This window comes from Lolium rigidum, chromosome 3 (assembly GCF_022539505.1).
Source record: "Lolium rigidum isolate FL_2022 chromosome 3, APGP_CSIRO_Lrig_0.1, whole genome shotgun sequence".
NCBI classification, from domain to species: Eukaryota; Viridiplantae; Streptophyta; class Magnoliopsida; order Poales; family Poaceae; genus Lolium; species Lolium rigidum.
The window spans coordinates 57,895,782-57,915,606 of record NC_061510.1 but is presented as its reverse complement, the minus strand read 5'-3'; the positions used below and the strand labels follow the sequence as shown (position 1 = coordinate 57,915,606).

General features: G+C 43.4%; 2 protein-coding genes across 2 annotated transcripts; both read left to right on the top strand.

Annotated features, from left to right (window-relative positions):
- The first annotated feature begins 973 nt into the window (after positions 1 to 973).
- On the top strand, positions 974 to 7,649 carry LOC124701649 (probable mitochondrial adenine nucleotide transporter BTL3). The gene is made up of 4 exons (XM_047233742.1): positions 974 to 1,404; positions 5,869 to 6,172; positions 6,274 to 6,741; positions 7,230 to 7,649. The coding sequence occupies exons 1-4, from the start codon at positions 989 to 991 to the stop codon at positions 7,296 to 7,298; spliced, it is 1,257 nt and encodes a 418-aa protein (XP_047089698.1). The 5' UTR covers positions 974 to 988; the 3' UTR covers positions 7,299 to 7,649.
- Positions 7,650 to 10,995: 3,346 nt separating this feature from the next.
- LOC124701648 (calmodulin-binding transcription activator 3-like) lies at positions 10,996 to 19,599 on the top strand. The gene is made up of 13 exons (XM_047233741.1): positions 10,996 to 11,053; positions 11,883 to 12,002; positions 13,433 to 13,548; positions 13,682 to 13,770; positions 13,928 to 13,970; positions 14,650 to 14,797; positions 14,909 to 15,028; positions 15,111 to 15,442; positions 16,578 to 16,952; positions 17,082 to 17,785; positions 17,858 to 18,437; positions 18,620 to 18,964; positions 19,269 to 19,599. The coding sequence occupies exons 1-13, from the start codon at positions 11,014 to 11,016 to the stop codon at positions 19,377 to 19,379; spliced, it is 3,123 nt and encodes a 1,040-aa protein (XP_047089697.1). The 5' UTR covers positions 10,996 to 11,013; the 3' UTR covers positions 19,380 to 19,599.
- The last annotated feature ends 226 nt before the right edge of the window (positions 19,600 to 19,825 follow it).

Sequence of the window (19,825 nt, the reverse complement as noted above, 5' to 3'; positions counted from 1 at the left end):
TATAATTTTCGTTTTTATGAGGTGATTTGTAATGTTTGATGTTTCTCTTACTGTTAGAGTTCTAAACAAACAAAGAAAACCTGATTTTTTTTTTCTTTGTTGATAGCATATGAAGGAGCCAATATGAATTTTCGCGGACTCTTATTGTGGGCATCGAGCTAAATTTGAACTTTTGGGAGCCAATTTGACACTACGAGGTCGTGTATGATCTGATCGGGCACACTGAGCTAGCCAATACAGGCGCTGTGGTTCGTGGATCCTGCACACGCCACGTCGGTTTCCCGTGCCACTAGCCAGGAATCGCGTGGGGATTCCCGGCAGATTCCTGTTGATTGGCATCGAGAAAACGGAGGCAGAAACACCTTTCAAAACATCGCAGAATAATTTCGCGCTAAAGCGCACTTCAGTTGCAGGAAAGGATTCCCACACATATGCTGCAGCAGACTGTTGCTTTTATCAATTCGGTTTATTTTTTAAACAGAATCAATTCGGTTTATGCAGACCCGGCAGCTATTATCTTCGCGAGGAGTTTCACTACTACGATGTTCAATTGTTTGTTCATGCGTGCACGCCGTGCTAGCATCCACTGAAACGAATGGCCGAAAAAAACAACAAGAAAAAAAGTACACACCCTAAAAAAAAACGTTATCTTGGAAAAAAAACTTATAAAAATCTCACCTTGTTCTACCTCGTTCGCTCTTCCTTGGCCTCTCTCGCCTCCGGGCGGCAACACCGATCCGAGCGAGGAGCCGATTCTGAATTCTCCCCCAACAGCTGCCAGCAAATCGCGGCTCGCAACAAGAACAAGAATAAAATCGCCTCCACCACTCCGCATCTACTCCACCCAAGCTGCCGCGCCCGCGCCGCATCTAGCTTGGATTCAGGTCGATAAAACCGATGCCTTGCTAACCCTAGCAGCAGCAGCGGCGGCGGCGGCGGCGGCGGCCCACTGCAGCGCCCGTCGTCTGACCGTATTCGAGCCGCCGCCATGGCGTGGCTGGAGATGTGGCTGCCGCCCGCGGGCGAGGGGGTGTGCGCGGGGCTGTTCCTCGACGGCGCCGACGCGGCGGCGCACGGCGCGCTCCTCGCGGCGATGCCGGGCTGCTCGGCGTCCTTCGGCGTGCCGCGGCGGCGGCGGCGGCAGCCGGGGTTCCTGTCCATGACGATGTCGGTCAAGGGCGGCAGGGGGTTCGTGCCGGGCCAGGTGGGGCTGCTCGCCACCGGGGAGGACAAGGGCGGAGGGGCGGAGGCGGAGGGGCTGGTCGCGGGGAGAGGGGTGGATGGGTTGATGGTGGTGGAGACGGATGGGAAGCTTGCGGAGGAGAAGGAGGCTCACTCTGGAGCCGGCGCCATGAACACCACTAAGCATCTCTGGTCTGGGGCCGTCGCTGCCATGGTCTCAAGGTATTGCTCTTTTGTCTTTGCTTGTGATATACGGCTGATTTTGTTACTTAGGATTGCCTTCTCACTCTGAAGTAAAATTATTTTGTCGGAACTTGTAGCTGCATTGTTCGGATATGCAGATAAATAACAGATCTTTGAGGCAGTTAAATCGAATAAACATGCACAAAAGCACCGATACCAATGGCCCATGCTGTTTCTGTAACGTCGTCCCCTTTCTGGTTAATGAGTTGAGCTTGCTGGGATCAGAAATTGGCAATGTACTAGACTGTTGATAGGCGATTTCGAGTGGCACGCCATTTGAACGCCAGGGGAGGCTCAGGTTAAGGAGTATTTGGAGAGCAGTATGATTGCCAGATAATGAAATTGATCGGGCATAGCGTAGCTACTACCTATAATTGGTATGTTAGCCTTTTTTATTATTATTATGCTACCGGTTAGGTGTTTTTGTGATACATGGACTATGACACATGTTAGAAACTCCACATCACTTCATTTCGGATTGTGTTGCTATGAGTGCATAGAAGATTGACATTTGCATGCAGCTGATTTGAGAAAACTGACCTTCTCTGTCATAGCAATAAACCACTATTCTGCCCAGCTCTCTAAAACTTGTCGTTTTGGTTCACGCGTGAAACATGAAGCCAAACTTTCGAAACTAGAACTCGTCGTTTTGGGTCATACATGAACGTGAAATCAAATTAACGAACTTTAGTTATGCTATCATATGTGCAGATTTCTCTTGGAAATGTATTTACACAACAGTAGTATTCTCGGTTTAATAGATCTATTGAAATAGAAATTTGTGATCAAAGTTGTGCTTTATAGACCAGTGTCAATGCCCAAAATGACAAGCTTTAGAGAACTGCTGGGAGTAAGACATAAGTAGCCCTTGTACAACATAAATTTTTGTGGTTATGCAGGCTATGTAGTTGGTGTATTTATGCTGGAGGGCATAAAGTAAGCCTGAAGTTTGAGGGGATGAGAGCTCTGTCTTATTTGACCGATGCTCATGTTCCATCATCTATCGAGGGAAACTGGTTCCATTCAAATCACTGCCAAAGTAGAGCCACAATCTTAGAAAAAGAAAATGGTACTGCCGCTTAGGCTAAGAATTGTTTTACAAGGTTGACTGCATGGGATTGCAATTGATGTGATTACTCAAATTTCAGGGTAATTTACCCACACCTAGCCCATGCAGCTTTTAGGGAGCTAAAAAGAGCTCGTTAGTTTTGTGTCTTCAGCATTAACATGGTTTGCAGCCTGGCGAACCCACTTGCCAAAAAGAATAGTATGTCAGGGATTAATGCATTAACCCATAGTATACTGAAATTAGTTTGTGGTATATGCTATTTAGGATTGCTGATTCCTCACGGAATTGGAGATACTTAGCTCGAGAATGCGCGTACTATGGAGCTGAACAGTAGTGACAGCAGAAGTTAGAGACAGCAGCAATTAATTTAGCCTTCTCTTACTACATATCACTGTGGATGTCGTTGTTACGTTTGGTTACGTTGGCTAGTGCATGAAGCTTGGCATGGTATCAGAGCCCTGTTTGGCATCAGAATAATTTTGAAATATTAAATACTTGAAGGTGTTTGCATCAAATAAATACTGTGGCTTTCAAACTGAAGTATTCTCCAAAACTGTGTTTTTTTTAACGTATTTGACTATTTGGGGAAGAGGTCTGACCCTCTTTTTTCTAAAACTGAGGCTCTGTTTGGCTGCTCCCTATTTCCAAAACTACAGTATGCCTAACGCAGTATTCTGATGTGTGGCAATGAAATACCGCAGTTTTGGAAAGCAACATTTTTGTTGTTGTTTTGGCAAAAATCTGAGGTGTTTGGGAATATGAGCATGCACTGTATTATTTAGTTGCTCCGTAGCAAGAAAGAGGAGGGGAAGGCTGTTGCCGCAGACCCAACTTGTTTGAATATTTAGAAAATGGTTTGCTTGCAAACAGGGACTGAGAAATGAGAAAAACTGTGGTATTTGTTAGCTAGGTGCTGAAATACTTATATTTTAAAATACTTTGGTTTAGAAAATTCCGAGCTACCAAACTGAGCCTACGGTCTTGAGTTCAAGTCCCGGTTGTCACATTTTATCCAAAAATTGTTGTTTCCCCATTGGTGTTGTGTAGGCCTCTTGAGCTATACGTGTGAGTCTATTCACGTGTTGACTTCCCATGTCACGTGTGAGAGGGGGTGTTGAAGTGTATACCTATTCACGTGTTGACTTCCCGTGTCACATGTGAGAGGGGGTGTTGAAGTGTATACGTGGATTGCCTAGCTCTTCCCATCGTTTTGGACTTTTGGTTGCATTGGCTAGTGCATGAAGCTTGGCAGTCGTGGCTGTGTGCCTTGTGCCCTAGGAGCATCATTGTGCCACCACAAGGAGCAGCAGCTATTTTGTTAGGTATTGCACATGTTACAGCCAGCTAGCCGCACAAGAGCCACCATCAGGCATAATCACTGTAGTGCTTCAAGTATGGAAGATAGGATTTAGGAACATTTTTTTGTTAGTAAAGCTATATTGTCAGTTAGTTGACTTGCTGAGGACGGGTTGCCTTCTTCATAAACTAAGAATAACAAAGTCACTGATACCTACTGTTCTGCCTTGGTCTTCCTTGACCGGCTAGTCTAGGTACATTTTTCACCCAAATTAGTGGCCTTCTTCACCTAGCATCATTCTGCTTCATTCCATCGCTGCCTGACTCCTCTTGAACAAGTAGGAGTTTTTTCCTGCAGGTGTAAACACATCGGCAGTTAATACGATCAAATTGTGTGCGTCTCGAGATTTTAAAAGTACTGTTACTTTTCTTGTCTGTCCTCATTCTGGCCGGGCATAAAAAACCAAGACTGAAGACCGAACCCGAAATAACTGGGACCGAACCCGAAATGACCAAAAATTCGGTCTTTGGTTACTACTTCGGTCTTGAGAAACGAAAGACCGAACTTTTCTGGCGCTGTTCGGTTGTCGTTAGAAGGAGACCGATACGACCGTATAGACCGAGCTTGTCCCAACATCGCATCAGCCCAGCCCATATTTCCCGCGTGCAGCCCATTATCCCCATCATCTTCCCGTTCCTTACCCACTCCTCTCTTCTAACTTCTCTCCCTGACCTAGCCGACAAGCCATAGCGAGTGCCGCCGCCGCATCTCCAACCTGGGCGCCAGCAGCCACAAGCGCCGCCGCCAAACCACCGTGCCTCCACCCACCCGGCCGACCCCCGCCACTTCGCTCCATCTCTGACCCCAGGCGTCGGCATCCGCAAGCCCGCAAGGCACATCACCACGCAACGAGCGACACGGTGAATGGGGAGTCAGGAACGACGGAGTTGAATTGCTTTGTGCACTTGTGCTGCTTGAGCGCTTGTTTTGTACACAGCAAAACAACTCATAAATGACTAGAATACTTGGGTCTGTGCTCTGCTTGGTTTTTTTTTCTGCTACTATTACATCTATTTGGTTTTGTGCTGCTCGTACTGTCCACCAAATTGAAATGCTTGGAATACTCTTGACATTGTGCTGCCATTTTGATATACTTGTGCTATTTGAAATCTGAAAAAAAAATGAATCTGATGTCTCGTTTTCTCAATTTGGTCTATATGGTCATGACCGAAGACCGAACCGAAATAACCAAAGACTGAATACAGAAAAACCGGAAAGACCGAATTTAATACAGGTAGCATTTCTAGATGACCGAAATTTCTGAAGACCGAAAAGACCGGACCGAACAGATCGGACGCCTGGGCTGAGTCCTCATAGACTGACCTTGCACAATGTCTTCTCTTGGGGCTATATCTTGTATATACCTAAGTAATGTCATAAGTTTTTGATGAACCTCGTGTAGCCTCGTAAGTTTCTTTGAAAATATTTTGATTTACTCATCTAGCTATCCAGTTTGGTTTCTAAATGTCGTCATAGCTTTTGGCTTCTCTTGAGCACTCTATCTGTATTCGCTACTTATTTTAGATGTTTGACTTGGTGTAATTAGACTTTGTCATCTGTTTTGTTCTGATCCAAGAAAGATCTGGACCTGCATCCACTAACTAGGATTCCAAGTTATTTACTTTATATGACATGTCTATGTGTCAGTAAAAGCACTGTTCTGTCTTAACAGAAAATACACCCTTCGGTGCAAATTCTAGCGGTATTCAATCCTGTGGGGTTCATACACTGCAATAATAGATTTTTCATATGCCACGCGACTTTTGAAACCCGTGGATAAAAAGATAGGCTATTTTCTCATGCTAGAACAGGAACATGCAAACTTAAATGTAAATACAAATAAAAGACAAACCTGAAAATAAACCACCTGTTCCAGAATCTGACTGGTTTCAGGCTGGTTACCACCATTCTGCTTGGTATTGGGAATTGTGATTGTGACAAGTAATATGCTGAGTGGGTATGTATTTTCTTCCCTGTTACCTAAACATTTATTCCCTAACTTTTATGTATCATGTAGAACAGTTGTTGCTCCACTTGAGAGGCTAAAGTTGGAGTACATAGTTCGTGGTGAGCAGAGGAATCTATTTGAGCTTATCCAAGTGATTGCAGCATCAGAAGGGTTGAAAGGATTTTGGAAAGGGAATTTTGTCAACATCCTCCGTACTGCTCCATTCAAGGCAGTAAACTTCTATGCATATGACACTTACAGAAAGCAACTGCTCAAATGGTCTGGTAATGAAGAAACTACAAACTTTGAGAGATTTATTGCTGGTGCTTCTGCTGGTGTGACCGCAACAATAATGTGCATACCCATGGATACGGTATGTTTATTTGAACAACCTCTTAGCTTCTAGATTTTCTCTTTTCCTTTTGGTTTAATTATTTATTGCTAAGTATTGTTTGGGTTAACCTTTTGTTTCAGATTAGGACAAAGATGGTAGCTCCGGGCGGTGAAGCTCTAGGTGGGGTTATTGGTGTTGCCCGCCACATGATCCAGACTGAAGGATTGTTCTCCCTCTACAAGGGTTTAGTGCCATCTCTTATCAGCATGGCACCCTCTGGCGCTGTATTCTATGGAGTGTATGACATACTGAAGGCGGCTTATCTGCATTCCCCTGAAGGAAAGAGGAGGATATCGATGATGAAACAACAAGGTCAAGAGGCAAATGCATTAGATCAGCTCGAGTTGGGCACTGTTAGGACATTACTCTATGGAGCTATCGCTGGATGCTGCGCGGAGGCAGCCACATACCCTTTTGAAGTAGTTAGGAGACAGCTACAGTTGCAAGTCAAAGCAACAAAGATGAATGCACTGGCGACATGCCTAAAAATTGTTGATCAAGGTGGAGTACCGGCACTCTACGTTGGCTTGATCCCCAGCTTGTTACAGGTACATGTTTTACCCAGAAAATAATTTACTTACAAGTATGTTTAGGGCTAGCTTTGTGAATGCATCCATTTGATTTGTAAAAGTTTTGTGCTCAGGTTTGAGTTTTAGCCCATGGTTTCCATTTACTGTCGGGAGATCTTAGGAAAATTGTTGCTAGATAATGGTGATTTTCTTATGATATTCTTATAGTGGTTGAAGGGCGGGCCTGGAGCAGTGGTAGAGTATCTCCACTTGTGTCCTGGAGGTCCTGGGTTTGAATCAGCCTCCTTGCATAATAAAAAGCAAGGGAAGGGCTGCCTAGAAACACCCTTCCCCAGGCCCCATAATGTGTGGGAGCTTTCAGCACTGGGTACACCCCCCATATTCTTATAGTGGTTCTGATTCACCTATAAAATGGACAATCGGTTATCTAGCAACTTAAACCTGCATATATTAATAGTTTGTTTTGGAATGTCTGATGCAAATGATTTTCTCTCTCCTTTTTTCAGGTTCTGCCATCGGCATCTATCAGCTACTTTGTATACGAGTTAATGAAGATAGTCCTGAAAGTGGAATGAGTGCAGATGGATTCTTGTGCCCACATAGCAAGTTCAGAAGACTCAGCTGACGTTACCTTGATAAAAGTTGGAAGCAACCATCGATTTATCAGTGCGTTTAGTACCCTTTTTTCTTTCTTTCTGGTAGGCTTACTTCATGAAAGCTTCAAGAGGCCGTGACTGTGCATTTAGCTTTGTTTTGGTCAAAAGCATTATTCATTTGAAGCTTTGCACCACAGTTGTGATCTTGTTACACGAGGTCTTCCACACCTCCATTGTATTGCTCATCTATAGCAGATCGAGCTGTGCCTGAGTGAAAACACCTGGGGCTCCTTGCCCTTCAAATTCCAGTTAACAAGTTTTATTGTTTGATGTATGGGTGAATCCAAATTAACTGCAATCCAGAACGATTTTGCTTGCTACATGCTCTACAGAGCTGATGTTCACCTCTGGGGTGGATACAGTCTCCAGTTCCTTTGGCAGAAGTTTTACAGTAGTTTGTTTAGGCATTACCTGGGTCGATCTGATGGCCAATGTTGCTGATTGCTGATTTGCCGGTTCAGGTGTTGTTGCTCCCATCTAAACTTTCTGCTCCCGTGTGCTTAATCGTAAACAAGTTCTATTGTTTGATGTGTGGATGGATGAACTGCAACCCAGAACGATTTTGCTTGCTACGTTCTCTTCAAAACTGTTGTTTGCCTGCAGGATACGGTCTTCAGTTCCTTGTGCAGAAGTTATACAGTAGTCTGTTTAGACATTACCTGGCTCGATGATTGATGATTTGCAGCTATTTTGGTAATCTGTTTTCAGTTTCGTCCACCACGCGCAGATGCATGTTATTAGGATGCTCAAGAGCTTTTTCGTGATGAACAGGTCACACCGTACGACATGTAAATTCAGATCTTACTCATGAACAGGAGGGTGACTTTAATAATGCGTGACTAGTAAATTCAGAGCTTAATCATAAACAGGATCGTGACTGTAATAATTCGCGATGAACGGTCCGCAGCTTCTCCGCTGCTGGCGGCAGCACGGAGCACTTGGGCAGCGTCGTCGCCGGCGGATTGGGCTGTGCCGCTGCACTGGAGCCAGACCCGTTCCCATCCCGTTTCAAAAAAAAAGACCCGTTCCCATGGACGCTTTCCCAAGCCGTCCTCGTTGAGCACTCTAACAACTGTGGCTGATTGCCTGGTGAGTGGCGAACACAAAGTGCCCGCAGTTTGGTGGGCACCTGGAGAGCGGAAGCGTGGCAGCGACAAGTTCACAGGAGATTCTTCTTGAGCCGACCTCTACATCTTGGACAAAACCGACGGCCTCTTACCAAAGTTTAGCGATCTTCCCCTTGATTACTCTAATGCGTAGAGCTGCTGCTGCATCAAAGTGGTTAATTAGCGGGGGCAGGGGCGTGCCTGAGCTGGAAAGCCAGGTGGTTTTGTTCAGTGGTTAGGTGCAAAGCCGCTATAGCTGCAAGACGTCCAGCACTGTCACTACTCACTAACCATATGCCTTGTTTGGTAGGAGTACTCGAAATTTTGTGGGATCATCCTTTAGTACATTTTTCTTAGTCCCAACATTCTACTTGGTGGATTGGGGATCAGGGTTTTGTGAAGATTTGGTAAAGGTAGGCATTTTAACCTCTAGAGAATTATCTCCACTAGTACTAAATAAGGCTAAGCTAGTGCTCACTTGCAATTTACGTTTGTATCGTGATTCGTGCACTTAAGTTGTAAGTTGGGCTGCAACTCAGATTTTTCAGCTATGAATATGAATGAGGTTCTAGGTGAAAATTTTCGGTTACAAATGAGGTTGCAACTAGTACGAAAAATATCTTCAAATCATTAAATTTACCTCGTGATCCATGCTAATATATGTTGAGTTATAACATGGATTGCAACTGACCGAGAACTAAGTTAGTTCTTAATAATAGATTAAGAATTAGTCACACCCACTAAACAATGCCTAACAAACGCGACCGGCAAAGCCGGGTGAGAGAGAGACCTGATCTGACGATGTGAACGAATCATTTGCAAGTCGCGTAGTGGCTGCGATCATGCGCGTGTTTTCAGACGGGCACAACAAGCGCACAGGAAAAGACTCCGTTTCTCATATAAAAAAAAAAGACTCAGCGCGCGCCGGTCTGCTCGCTGTTGGTGCCTGAAAGGAAAGGGATGCGCGGCGTCGCGGATTGCTAGTCATCCGTGCGCGCCCCAGAATAGATGTGAGATCGATCAGTGGCAGCGAGACGGCGTGGGAGTGCGGTAAGGCGACGGCGACGGCGGAGCTCTGAGCGCGACGGACAGGGACAGCGACCGCCGGCCGCTGCCCCCTCCCCCGTTACCCGCCAAGCTTCGACGACGGACGCGACCCTCTCAGGCGGGAATCGCGCAGAGCATTATTCTCCACGAATCTTTCTTGGATCAGGTTGCTATTTGTTTTGCATTGAACGAGCTGCCTATACTGGTAGGGTAAGAACTGCAGACGTGGTTCGAAGTGCGACAGTATTGCAACAAGCACACCGAGTTATTTATCTGCTCACTTTGGCCCTGGCCCCTGGATACTTATGGCTAAACATATTTAGCCTATATTTTGTCTAATTTTACGATAAATATTGAAGAACGTTCTTTTTGCAGAGTTTTCATTGTCGGGTTAATCTAGGGTAATGCGAAGCGAACTTGGATCGAAAGCGTATAATCGAATAAATTCACACATAAAAACCTTGGCGCCTTGGCGCCACATTGTGGTGGTGGTAGGTGAGCGGGGGTAACATGCTCGGTTGTGTGGGTATCTAGGGTTAAGCTAATTTTTTCAGATAATCCTATTTAATAACCTTGGACAATCTAAAAAAATTGATGGATAACCCGTACATGTCGGATATTATTAATACCATATCCATCGAATATCTACTTGACCAATATCCATATTCACATCCATACTCGTTGAATTTCCTGAAAATACTTACCATATCTTAAATTTATTGATGTGGATTTGAAGCGAAAATTATCCATACCATTTACATTCGTAGCACCAACCGAGGAGCACTACCTAGAGCTAGACAAAGGAGATATATGTGACAAAAAAAAATCCTGTAACACTCATGGGTTGTAACATGAATTGGAACTCCCAGCATATTTTGAGTCGACCGACAGTTAGTCACTCCTCACCTTAACATTTTCCTCTAAAACCGCCAAGAGGAAAAACGATTACAACGATTCACTTAGATCTTACTGAAACAGCTCTAAAATACGGCTGTTTCTTCTCAAGAACTAGCTTACGGTGGCCGGTGGCATGGCCACGTGTAAATGCAACATGCAGGGCACCGGCGTATTCTAAACTCGCAACAAAGCTGACAGATTAGCTGAATGAACGTTTGACGCATTCACCTACTACCGTGATGACGCACCACCAACCGAGAACGGACGGCCCAGATCGCCCCATCAAGGCTTCACAAATCCCCTAATTAAAAAGGAAACTAATCAACGCGAGGGGCAAAACCGACATTTCCTCACCCTGCGCAATCGCCTTCCTCTTCCTTTCTAAGCCGTCGCCGCTGGCTTGTCCAGTTGTTTCCCTTTCCCCGCTCGCCTTGCCAATTCTGTCGGCTAAACCGCATCTCGCCGCCACCCAAAACCCTCGATCGGGAGAGCTCGCGCCGCTCGGATCGCCCGGAGAGAGGTTCCGCCTGCTCGGTGGATTTCGCGGCGCGCGGTGCCCGGGTGACGCGGCGCCGTGCTGGGCCATGGCGGAGGGGCGGCGCTACGCGATCGCGCCGCAGCTAGGTGAGGCTAGCCGCCTTGGGTTGGTTTTTTGTTGTTGTTGTTGGTTCGTTTTGATCCGCCTGCCTGCTCCGCTTCAGGTGGCTGCCTCTGGTCAACGCCTTTAGTCTTTGTTTTGGTTTTGTTTCCCCCGTTGCGTGTGGGGATCGGAGCTTGTGGCGCGGAAATAGAAATCGTTGCGTAGTCGGGGAATCGTCGGCTGTGCTCAGTTCGCGCGGATTTTGGACCAGTCACGGAATTTGGTTGGTGCGAATTAATTCAGGAGAATTCTGTGTTTTCTGTGGCGTAGTCGTTGTGATTTTTGGTCGCTTCGTGCCCGCGGAAACGGGAGTGGTGGTGCGAAGTGGAGAGCTCAGTTTGGTCACTGGTGGTTCCGAGTGTCCTGGGAGTGGAACCACCGGAAGCTGTACCAGCTAGTGGAAATAATTGGGAACTTGCGTGCGGTTTCAGTGTTCTGGAGATGAATTTCCGGTACCCTGAATTCTTTAGAAGCTCTGCTTTACCTGCGTGAAAATACCCCTTCTATTGTCCTCCCGCGTTTGGGTTTGGACCGAAGTCAGTTTGGCAATTTTCAGAAGTCGGAATGAAAATTAGGTGCCCAAGCTAGGACTTGTAAGAGCTTCCAGGTTTTCTGATAGAAATCGGTGTTACAGTCATGTGTCCCAAGAACCTGAAATATGAAATTAAATTCTGCAAGTGAATTTTGATGACGGCGCATGCTTTATTTTGTTAAGATTGGGAAGTAACACCGATGACAGTTTCATCGAATGTTTTTTAAACTCACTATTCTATGAACTTGTCTAACTCTGCATTTCAACGGTTTCTGAAACAGACATGGACCAGATACTGAAGGAAGCTCAACAGCGATGGTTACGCCCGGCTGAGATCTGCGAAATACTGAAGAACTACAAAAACTTCCGCATAGCTCCAGAGCCACCAACTATGCCTGCAAGTACGACCCCTATTTTCTGCTCAACACTGCTGCTGGTTGATTATATGTTTTTAGTTTTTGAAAATTAACTTTCCTTTTGGGAAGACATAATACCAAAGCCATGTTGTTTAACTCGAGAGTTGTTATTGATTTTATAACTCGGAAATTGGTGCTCACTTCATAACTTGGCGAGAATAAAAGTTTTCTCGAAAGTGTGAGAATTTTATGATATCTTCTTTCCGTTTTAGTGTGTCAGGTGTAAATTTGAGCATATCCTTGTAGCCTGCCAGGCTGTAATTCCATCTACCGATACAAGAGCATGATTTAATCTTTAGTGTAACTACTTTGAACCATATGGTTAAGCCTCTGGGTCCACTATTGTTGCTGCTGGACCTTGGACAGTTGTGCTGGAGATTGCTAATGCAATTCCTTGATAAACACAACAAAATACCACCCATACTCATACAGATCTTTGTTTTCAGAAATATACTAGCATCGAGGCACCAATGCAGCAGACCATAAGACACTAGTAGCCAAATTAATTAGCAATGCATCTAGATGCATGTGGACTCCTCTACATATCTAAAGTCCACTAGCTCTTAGGGATCAAGATTAGCTAGGTCAAGTTGTAAATAAGTTTTCAGGGCTTCAGGCAGAAAAGAGAAAATAAAGGGGGGAATCGAGATATGCAGCAGCAAAGTGCACTGAGAAAGAAAGGAACTCGGGAGCTTTCTTCCTGCGGTTAAATGCATTATGTATTTGGCTGCTGCAGGGTCAAGATGATAGTGCGTGGCTTTTGGTGTTAATTAGGAGATGGAACGGCTCATCTCTGAAAAATTGATCCGCAACGACAGGATTAGAGATTGGTCGATCGGGGGCCTTTGGAATCTCATGCCGATTAAACAAGAGGAGCAGCGACGTAAAGCGAAACAACGTATGCCAATCCTTGGTGATAAAAAATAGTGATATCAGAAGCATAAACTAAGTAATCCCATCACTGCTCCCACCGGCCAATTATGTGATGCAGCTAGTTTAAGCGAGCACGACGCTCATGGGCTGCTGTCTGTATGAGCAGCCCCTCATGCAAGAGATTGTGATGTTCGTGCTACTATGTGGTTAGGGTAATATTTTCCCAACTGATAATTTTACTGGTAGCAGGATAAAAAGGTCGCTATGGGATCAATGCACTATCTCATGCTAAGGACCCTGTTTGGTGCTTTCTGTAGCGGGATCCTTCAAGCTTTTGTTGATACCATGTTTTTGTCTTTCATGGATGGCATTTTGCCTTTAGATCTGCCATGACTTTGATTTGAACATTTAATTTTTTACTAATATCTCCGCACCTGACCCTATGTCCTCAGTTAAACATGCGCATGAGCTAATGAACTATATCTAAACATTCAATTTAAGGCTCAAATGTATCTAACCAATATCCTTATCTCTGGCTTTAGGTGGTTCGCTTTTCTTATTTGATCGGAAGGTATTGAGATATTTTAGGAAGGATGGCCATAATTGGAGGAAGAAAAAGGATGGAAAGACTGTCAAAGAAGCTCATGAAAGGTTAAAAGTAAGTAAAGTCATATTGGTAGTACTTATTTCTGTAATATCTTGCAATATTCTTCTAAGGGTTCATATGCTAGTCATCCTGCATCGCATGTATGTGGAGTCAAAAGAACTGATACTTTTGTATATAAATCTAGTGTGGAAGCATTGATGTGCTTCACTGCTACTATGCTCATGGGGAAGAGAATATAAACTTCCAGAGGAGGAGTTATTGGATGCTGGAGGAGTAAGTGGAATACTTCAATCCATTCTTCTTTTGCAAAATTTTCATTCCATGAACAACTCATGGCATGTGCATCATGGATGCCTGTATGGAGCCTACGCAGGCACACAATTTACAAATACTATACAGCGCATTAAGCAACCCTACGTTGGTTTTGCAGGGAGTTCATGCACATTGTCCTTGTACATTATCTCGAACTCAAGGTTATACCTAATCCTTCTATGGTTGAATATTGTTCACTACTTGTTTACCTTATATCTGGATTTGAGCAATCCACATGCGACTCTGTAGGAGCTTCATGTTAAGTACAGTGCATCGATGACCTTATTGGTTCCAGTATACTGCTCTTTTGTGATAGGAATCACGCATTTGTAGTTTCAGTTTTGGCATATCATAGTTTTATTTGTATACCTTGCTGGCCTTGGTGTTTTTTGAGCTTGATTCTTGTGTTAAACCAGGAATCAGGCAATTATATAAGAGAAACAGCTTCAGCGCTGTGATATGTTAAGTGATGGATCCTTGATTATTAGGTGGTCTTGTCAGAAATTGTTGATAATGCAATTGGTAACAAGATTTGTTAGAATATTATGCATTTATGCTTGTATATGTCCTGGAGGACACTAAATCTCACGATAAGCATACTGATCTGAACATGTTACATTGATTTGTTTTACCATAATATAAGAACCTACTCTAACCTATTTTGGAAACCCCTATTTATGTTAGCTTCCCGTTTTTACTGGACCTGCTTCTTTCTTTTGCTGTTTTGGATTCAAACTCTGGATGGAAGTCACCATTGCCGCATTCTTGTGGATAAAGTTTTTCTTCCTGCAATAAGTCGCTTAGAATCTCATTGTCCTCATATGTGCATATCAACATTAGGCTGGAAAATCAAGTTCTCGTACTAGGGTGCATTATAACATGCTAGAAGGAGCTCGTGTGGATAGCCCTTCAAGCCACTTGCCTTCACAAACTACAGATGGTGAAAGCTCACTTAGCGGACACGCCTCTGAATATGAGGCAGAATCAGGTAGGACTGTTTGGTCATCTTGTTCTGTTCTGCGTGAAGTCCAGTTGAATAGTTTCACTGATACTATTCCAATTATGCACAGCGTATCTAAAGCAAAATTCGGTGCAGCAGATATTTATTCGGGAGGAACCGGATACCACTCTATCTCTGGGATCCAGCAGCATGAAAATGGAGGTGGATCCGTAATTGATGCTTCTGTTTTCAGCTCATGTGTTTCTGCGTCTTCTGTAGGTATGTACCACTAAAATAATTTATTCTGGTTATTTAACCTAAGTTCGATGGATTTGTGACTTTGTTTGCTACCAATGTTTAGGTGATCATCAAGGATTACAGGCTACAGCACCTAATACAAGCTTCTATTCTCATTATCAAGATAACTTACCTGTGATTCCAAACGAGTCCAGTTTTGGAATTGCATTCAATGGACCTAGTAGTCAATTTGATCTGTCATCATGGAACGAAATGACGAAACCGGATAAAGGGATCCATCAATTGCCTCCATACCAATCTCATGTTTCCCCTGAGCAGTATCCTTTTACAGATGACCCTGGCATCGAATCTTTCTCTTTTGATGAAGTATATAGTAATGGGCTGGGTATCAAGGATGATGTTCATGCAGACACTGATGGAGAACCACTATTGCAGGTATGATTATACATTTTCCTGCAGGCCAATATACTATATCGCATATTAATGTTCTCTGATGGTAAAAGTTGTAGCCATCTCTATCTTCGTTATCCCCATGTAGAATAATTCTTGATGGTATGCAGCTGATATCCAGTTAGCACACACTATGACGCTAGCTAGCAAATAGATGAGGCAAGAAGTTTGGAGTTACATGCTGTTATTCATATGTGCATTTCATAACCAATAATAGAAAAACAAAAGCGTGAACTTTCAACATTATTTACCTTTTTATTCATGTAAATCTCCTACTGCCCTTGAGAGTGTGTTGATCTGTTTATGTCAACCTGTACTCTTAGACCGGATTGATTCTGAATTTTGCAAATTAGGATGTATATTGTTTCCCCATAATCAGAATATTGATGTGTTTGGGTTAAAATTAGAAGCAGATGATTTTGTAATCAATGATATTTTCACTTTTATTAACGAACATTTTTTTTGCAAAGTAACCTAAGCGCTAATTTCTGAAATGGAATATGGTTTTCAAAATTCAGTCAGGAGCATATCTTTCTCTAACAGACAGTGCCAGACTGGAAGTGCAATAATGCCACAAAGTGCCTCACATATATTATTAATTATTAAAGTAGGGAAACATCAATAAGAGAATGGACTTGTAGAGGAAAAGATGCTAAACTATAGAGCCGCAGTGATATTGCAGACCTAATAGAGCATACCATGTTTGTTTATCCAACCTTTCGGTTACTTAGTGTTGTTGAAGTATGAATCTATGGTGCTCTCTCCATCCCATGAAACATGTATCAACCTTTTCTAAATTTAGGTGTATCTAGACATTTGGACAAAGATAAGACATGTTTCATTGGATGGAGGGAGTATTATATGTCTTCTGATTTATCTTGTTGGTTATTTTGCACACTGTGATAAATTGCATCTGCGTGAGCTTCATCCTACTGCTATTATACAACTACCGTCTAAAAAAATTATACTCCCTCGATTCATATTACTTGATGCTAATATAGATGTATCTAGACACATTTTAGTTGTAGATACATCCATTTCAGCATCAAGTAATATGGATCGGAGGGAGCCTGTCTTGAATTTGGTAATGGTACTCACATGTGAAGCTACTGAATTTCAGCTTCCAAGTGCTACTCAAGGTTCATTTGCTACAGTGGAAAATTTCCAACAAAACAATAAATTTTTGGAGGAAACCATGAACTTCCCTCTCCTGAAAACTCAATCGTCTAGTCTTTCTGACATCCTAAAGGACAGCTTTAAGAAAAGTGATAGTTTTACTAGATGGATGAGTAAAGAACTTGCTGAAGTAGACGATTCCCAAGTTAAGTCCAGCTCTGGATTGTACTGGAACAGTGAAGATGCTGACAGTATCATTGGATCATCAAGCCGTGATCAGTTGGATCAGTTTACTCTGGACCCAATGCTTGCACAAGATCAGCTGTTTAGTATAATTGATTTTTCTCCAAGCTGGACATATGCAGGTTCAAAGACTAGGGTATGTCATTAAACTTCTCCTTCCTGCTTCTCAAGCCTGAAAGTCTTACGAGTGTCATACTTCATAGAACTGTCCAGGTGTCTCAGAGTGAGTTAGTGTTTTGCTTACAAAAAATCTTATATCATGCAGGTTCTTATTACCGGTAGATTCCTAACTTCCCATGAAGTTACAAACTTCAAGTGGTCATGTATGTTTGGAGAAGTCGAAGTTCCAGCAGAGATTTTAGAAGACGGGACTCTCAGGTGTTATTCTCCCTCACACAAACCTGGCAGGGTCCCTTTTTATGTGACTTGCTCCAACAGGTTGGCCTGCAGTGAAGTACGGGAGTTTGAATATCGACCAAGTGATTCTCAATACATGGATGCTCCAAGTCCACACGGTGCTACAAACAAAACATATCTCCAGATGCGTCTTGATAAATTATTGTCTTTGGGGCAAGATGAGCAAGATGAGTTCCAGGCAGCTCTATCTAACCCCACAAAGGAATTGATTGATTTGAACAAGAGGATAAACCCATTAATGATGAATAATGACCCGTGGTCTGAGTTGCTAAAGTTGGCTGATGATAATAATGAGCTTGTCAATGATGATACACAGGATCAGTTCCTTGAGAACTGTATCAAAGAGAAGCTGCATATCTGGCTTCTCCATAAAGCAGGAGATGGTGGCAAAGGTCCCAGTGTGCTAGATGAGGAGGGGCAGGGTGTTCTTCATATGGCAGCTGCTCTAGGATATGATTGGGCAATAAGGCCAACAATAACTGCTGGTGTAAATATAAATTTCAGAGATGTTCATGGATGGACTGCACTTCACTGGGCTGCATTCTGTGGCAGGTAAGTTCTTCTGAGGCTGATATTTTTCATTTGCACAAAATATGTATTGAACTTGTTTGCCTTGTTTTGCAGAGAGAGGACAGTTGTTGCTCTTATAGCACTAGGTGCGGCTCCTGGAGCTGTGACAGATCCAAGGCCTGATTTCCCTTCAGGAAGCACACCATCTGATCTTGCATCAGTTAATGGGCACAGGGGAATTTCTGGTTTCCTGGCAGAGTTTTCTTTAACAAGCCATCTTCAGACCCTCAATCTAAAGGAAGCTATGGGGAGAAATGCATCAGAAATATCTGGTCTACCCAGTATTGGAGATGTTACCGGAAGAACTGTCTCAACGTCGGCAGGTGAAGGTATTCAGGCTGGATCGATGGGAGATTCACTAGGTGCTGTGCGGAACGCTGCCCAAGCTGCTGCTCGGATATATCAAGTATTCAGGGTGCAGTCCTTTCAGAGAAAGCAAGCAGTTCAGTATGAGGATGAAAATGGTGTGATATCAGATGAACGTGCCATGTCACTCTTGTCTTACAAACCATCTAAAGCAGGCCAGCTCGATCCCATGCATGTTGCTGCTGCAACTCGAATCCAAAACAAATTTCGCGGATGGAAGGGAAGGAAGGAATTTCTTCTTATTAGACAGCGAATTGTCAAGATCCAGGTATGAATATGATCTATTCAAACAATATTCCAACGATTTTTGTTAGAAATCTGAACGCTCCATACTAATATACTATTAGATCAGATTTTTTCTACTGAATTTTTTGCAAACATTTCTTATTCTTGATGCTATCATTATTATGAACTGATTTTCTCAGTGTTGCTATGTTTTGTACTGGCTAGGCTCATGTGCGAGGTCACCAAGTAAGAAAGCATTATCGCAAAATAATTTGGTCTGTTGGGATAGTGGAGAAGGTTATATTGCGCTGGAGGCGGCGAGGGGCTGGGTTACGTGGGTTTCGGTCTACAGAAGGTGCAACAGCCAGCACTAGTAGCAGCAGCAGTGTCGATGTGACCTCAAATAAACCTGCTGAGGATGACTATAATTTCTTGCAAGAAGGACGCAAGCAAACTGAAGAAAGGCTGCAGAGAGCTCTTGCCAGAGTGAAGTCCATGGTTCAGTACCCTGATGCTCGGGACCAGTATCAGAGGATTTTGACCGTCGTAACAAAAATGCAGGAATCCCAGGTAGGACCAGTTTTCCCATCCTTTTGGCACCAATATTAAAGTTTTAGAGTGATGCTGAACAATTAGGCATTTTCTCTAAGAAAGCAATACAGTTTTCACCTCCTCAACTGTTGCCAGAGTCTAGATTTTACCCCTCAGCTGTATAACCAGACAAAGCAGACCCATAACTAAGCGGTTTTGATAAATGTGGATCTGATTTGTCTGGTTTGGGAGCTGGGGCTACGAAGTCTACACTCCTGCGATAGTTTGACGGGTGAATAAGAAATGGAGGCTTACTCTTTTTTGTTTTTTGTTAATGTGACAGCCTATGCAAGAAATTATGCTCGAGGAGTCAACTGAGATGGACGAAGGCTTTCTGATGAGCGAATTAGGAGAGCTCTGGGATGATGACATGCCAGCGCCTGGCTATTTCTAGGTCCTAACAGACTGTTGTATCTTCTTGTAAATTACCTCCCCGATTTGCTTTGTTTGTTAGCCTTACCAAATAGATAGCGAACTAGGTTACCGTCCAGTATGGCTGTTAATTTCTGTTGGTTTTCTTGCTATCTAGCTCTAGCTCTTTGTGCAGTATATCCCGAGGAAAATGTATCTAAATGATAAGGATGAGTTCATGAAGTTTGATGGTTTTAGCTACAGTTTACTCTTTGTGGACTTAATTTGGTTCCAGCGGCACCAAAACTTTTGCAAGGCTCGTTCATTGATGGTATGTTGCAGCTAATTGTTTGTAAGAAGCTGTATGTGCAGAATTTCAAAAATCTGGTGAATGTAGCCATGGATCCATTTAATACTTTACCTCTGTTCAAATATAAGTGTCTCATTTTTATCTAGATATGGATGTATCTAGATCTATTTTAGTTATAG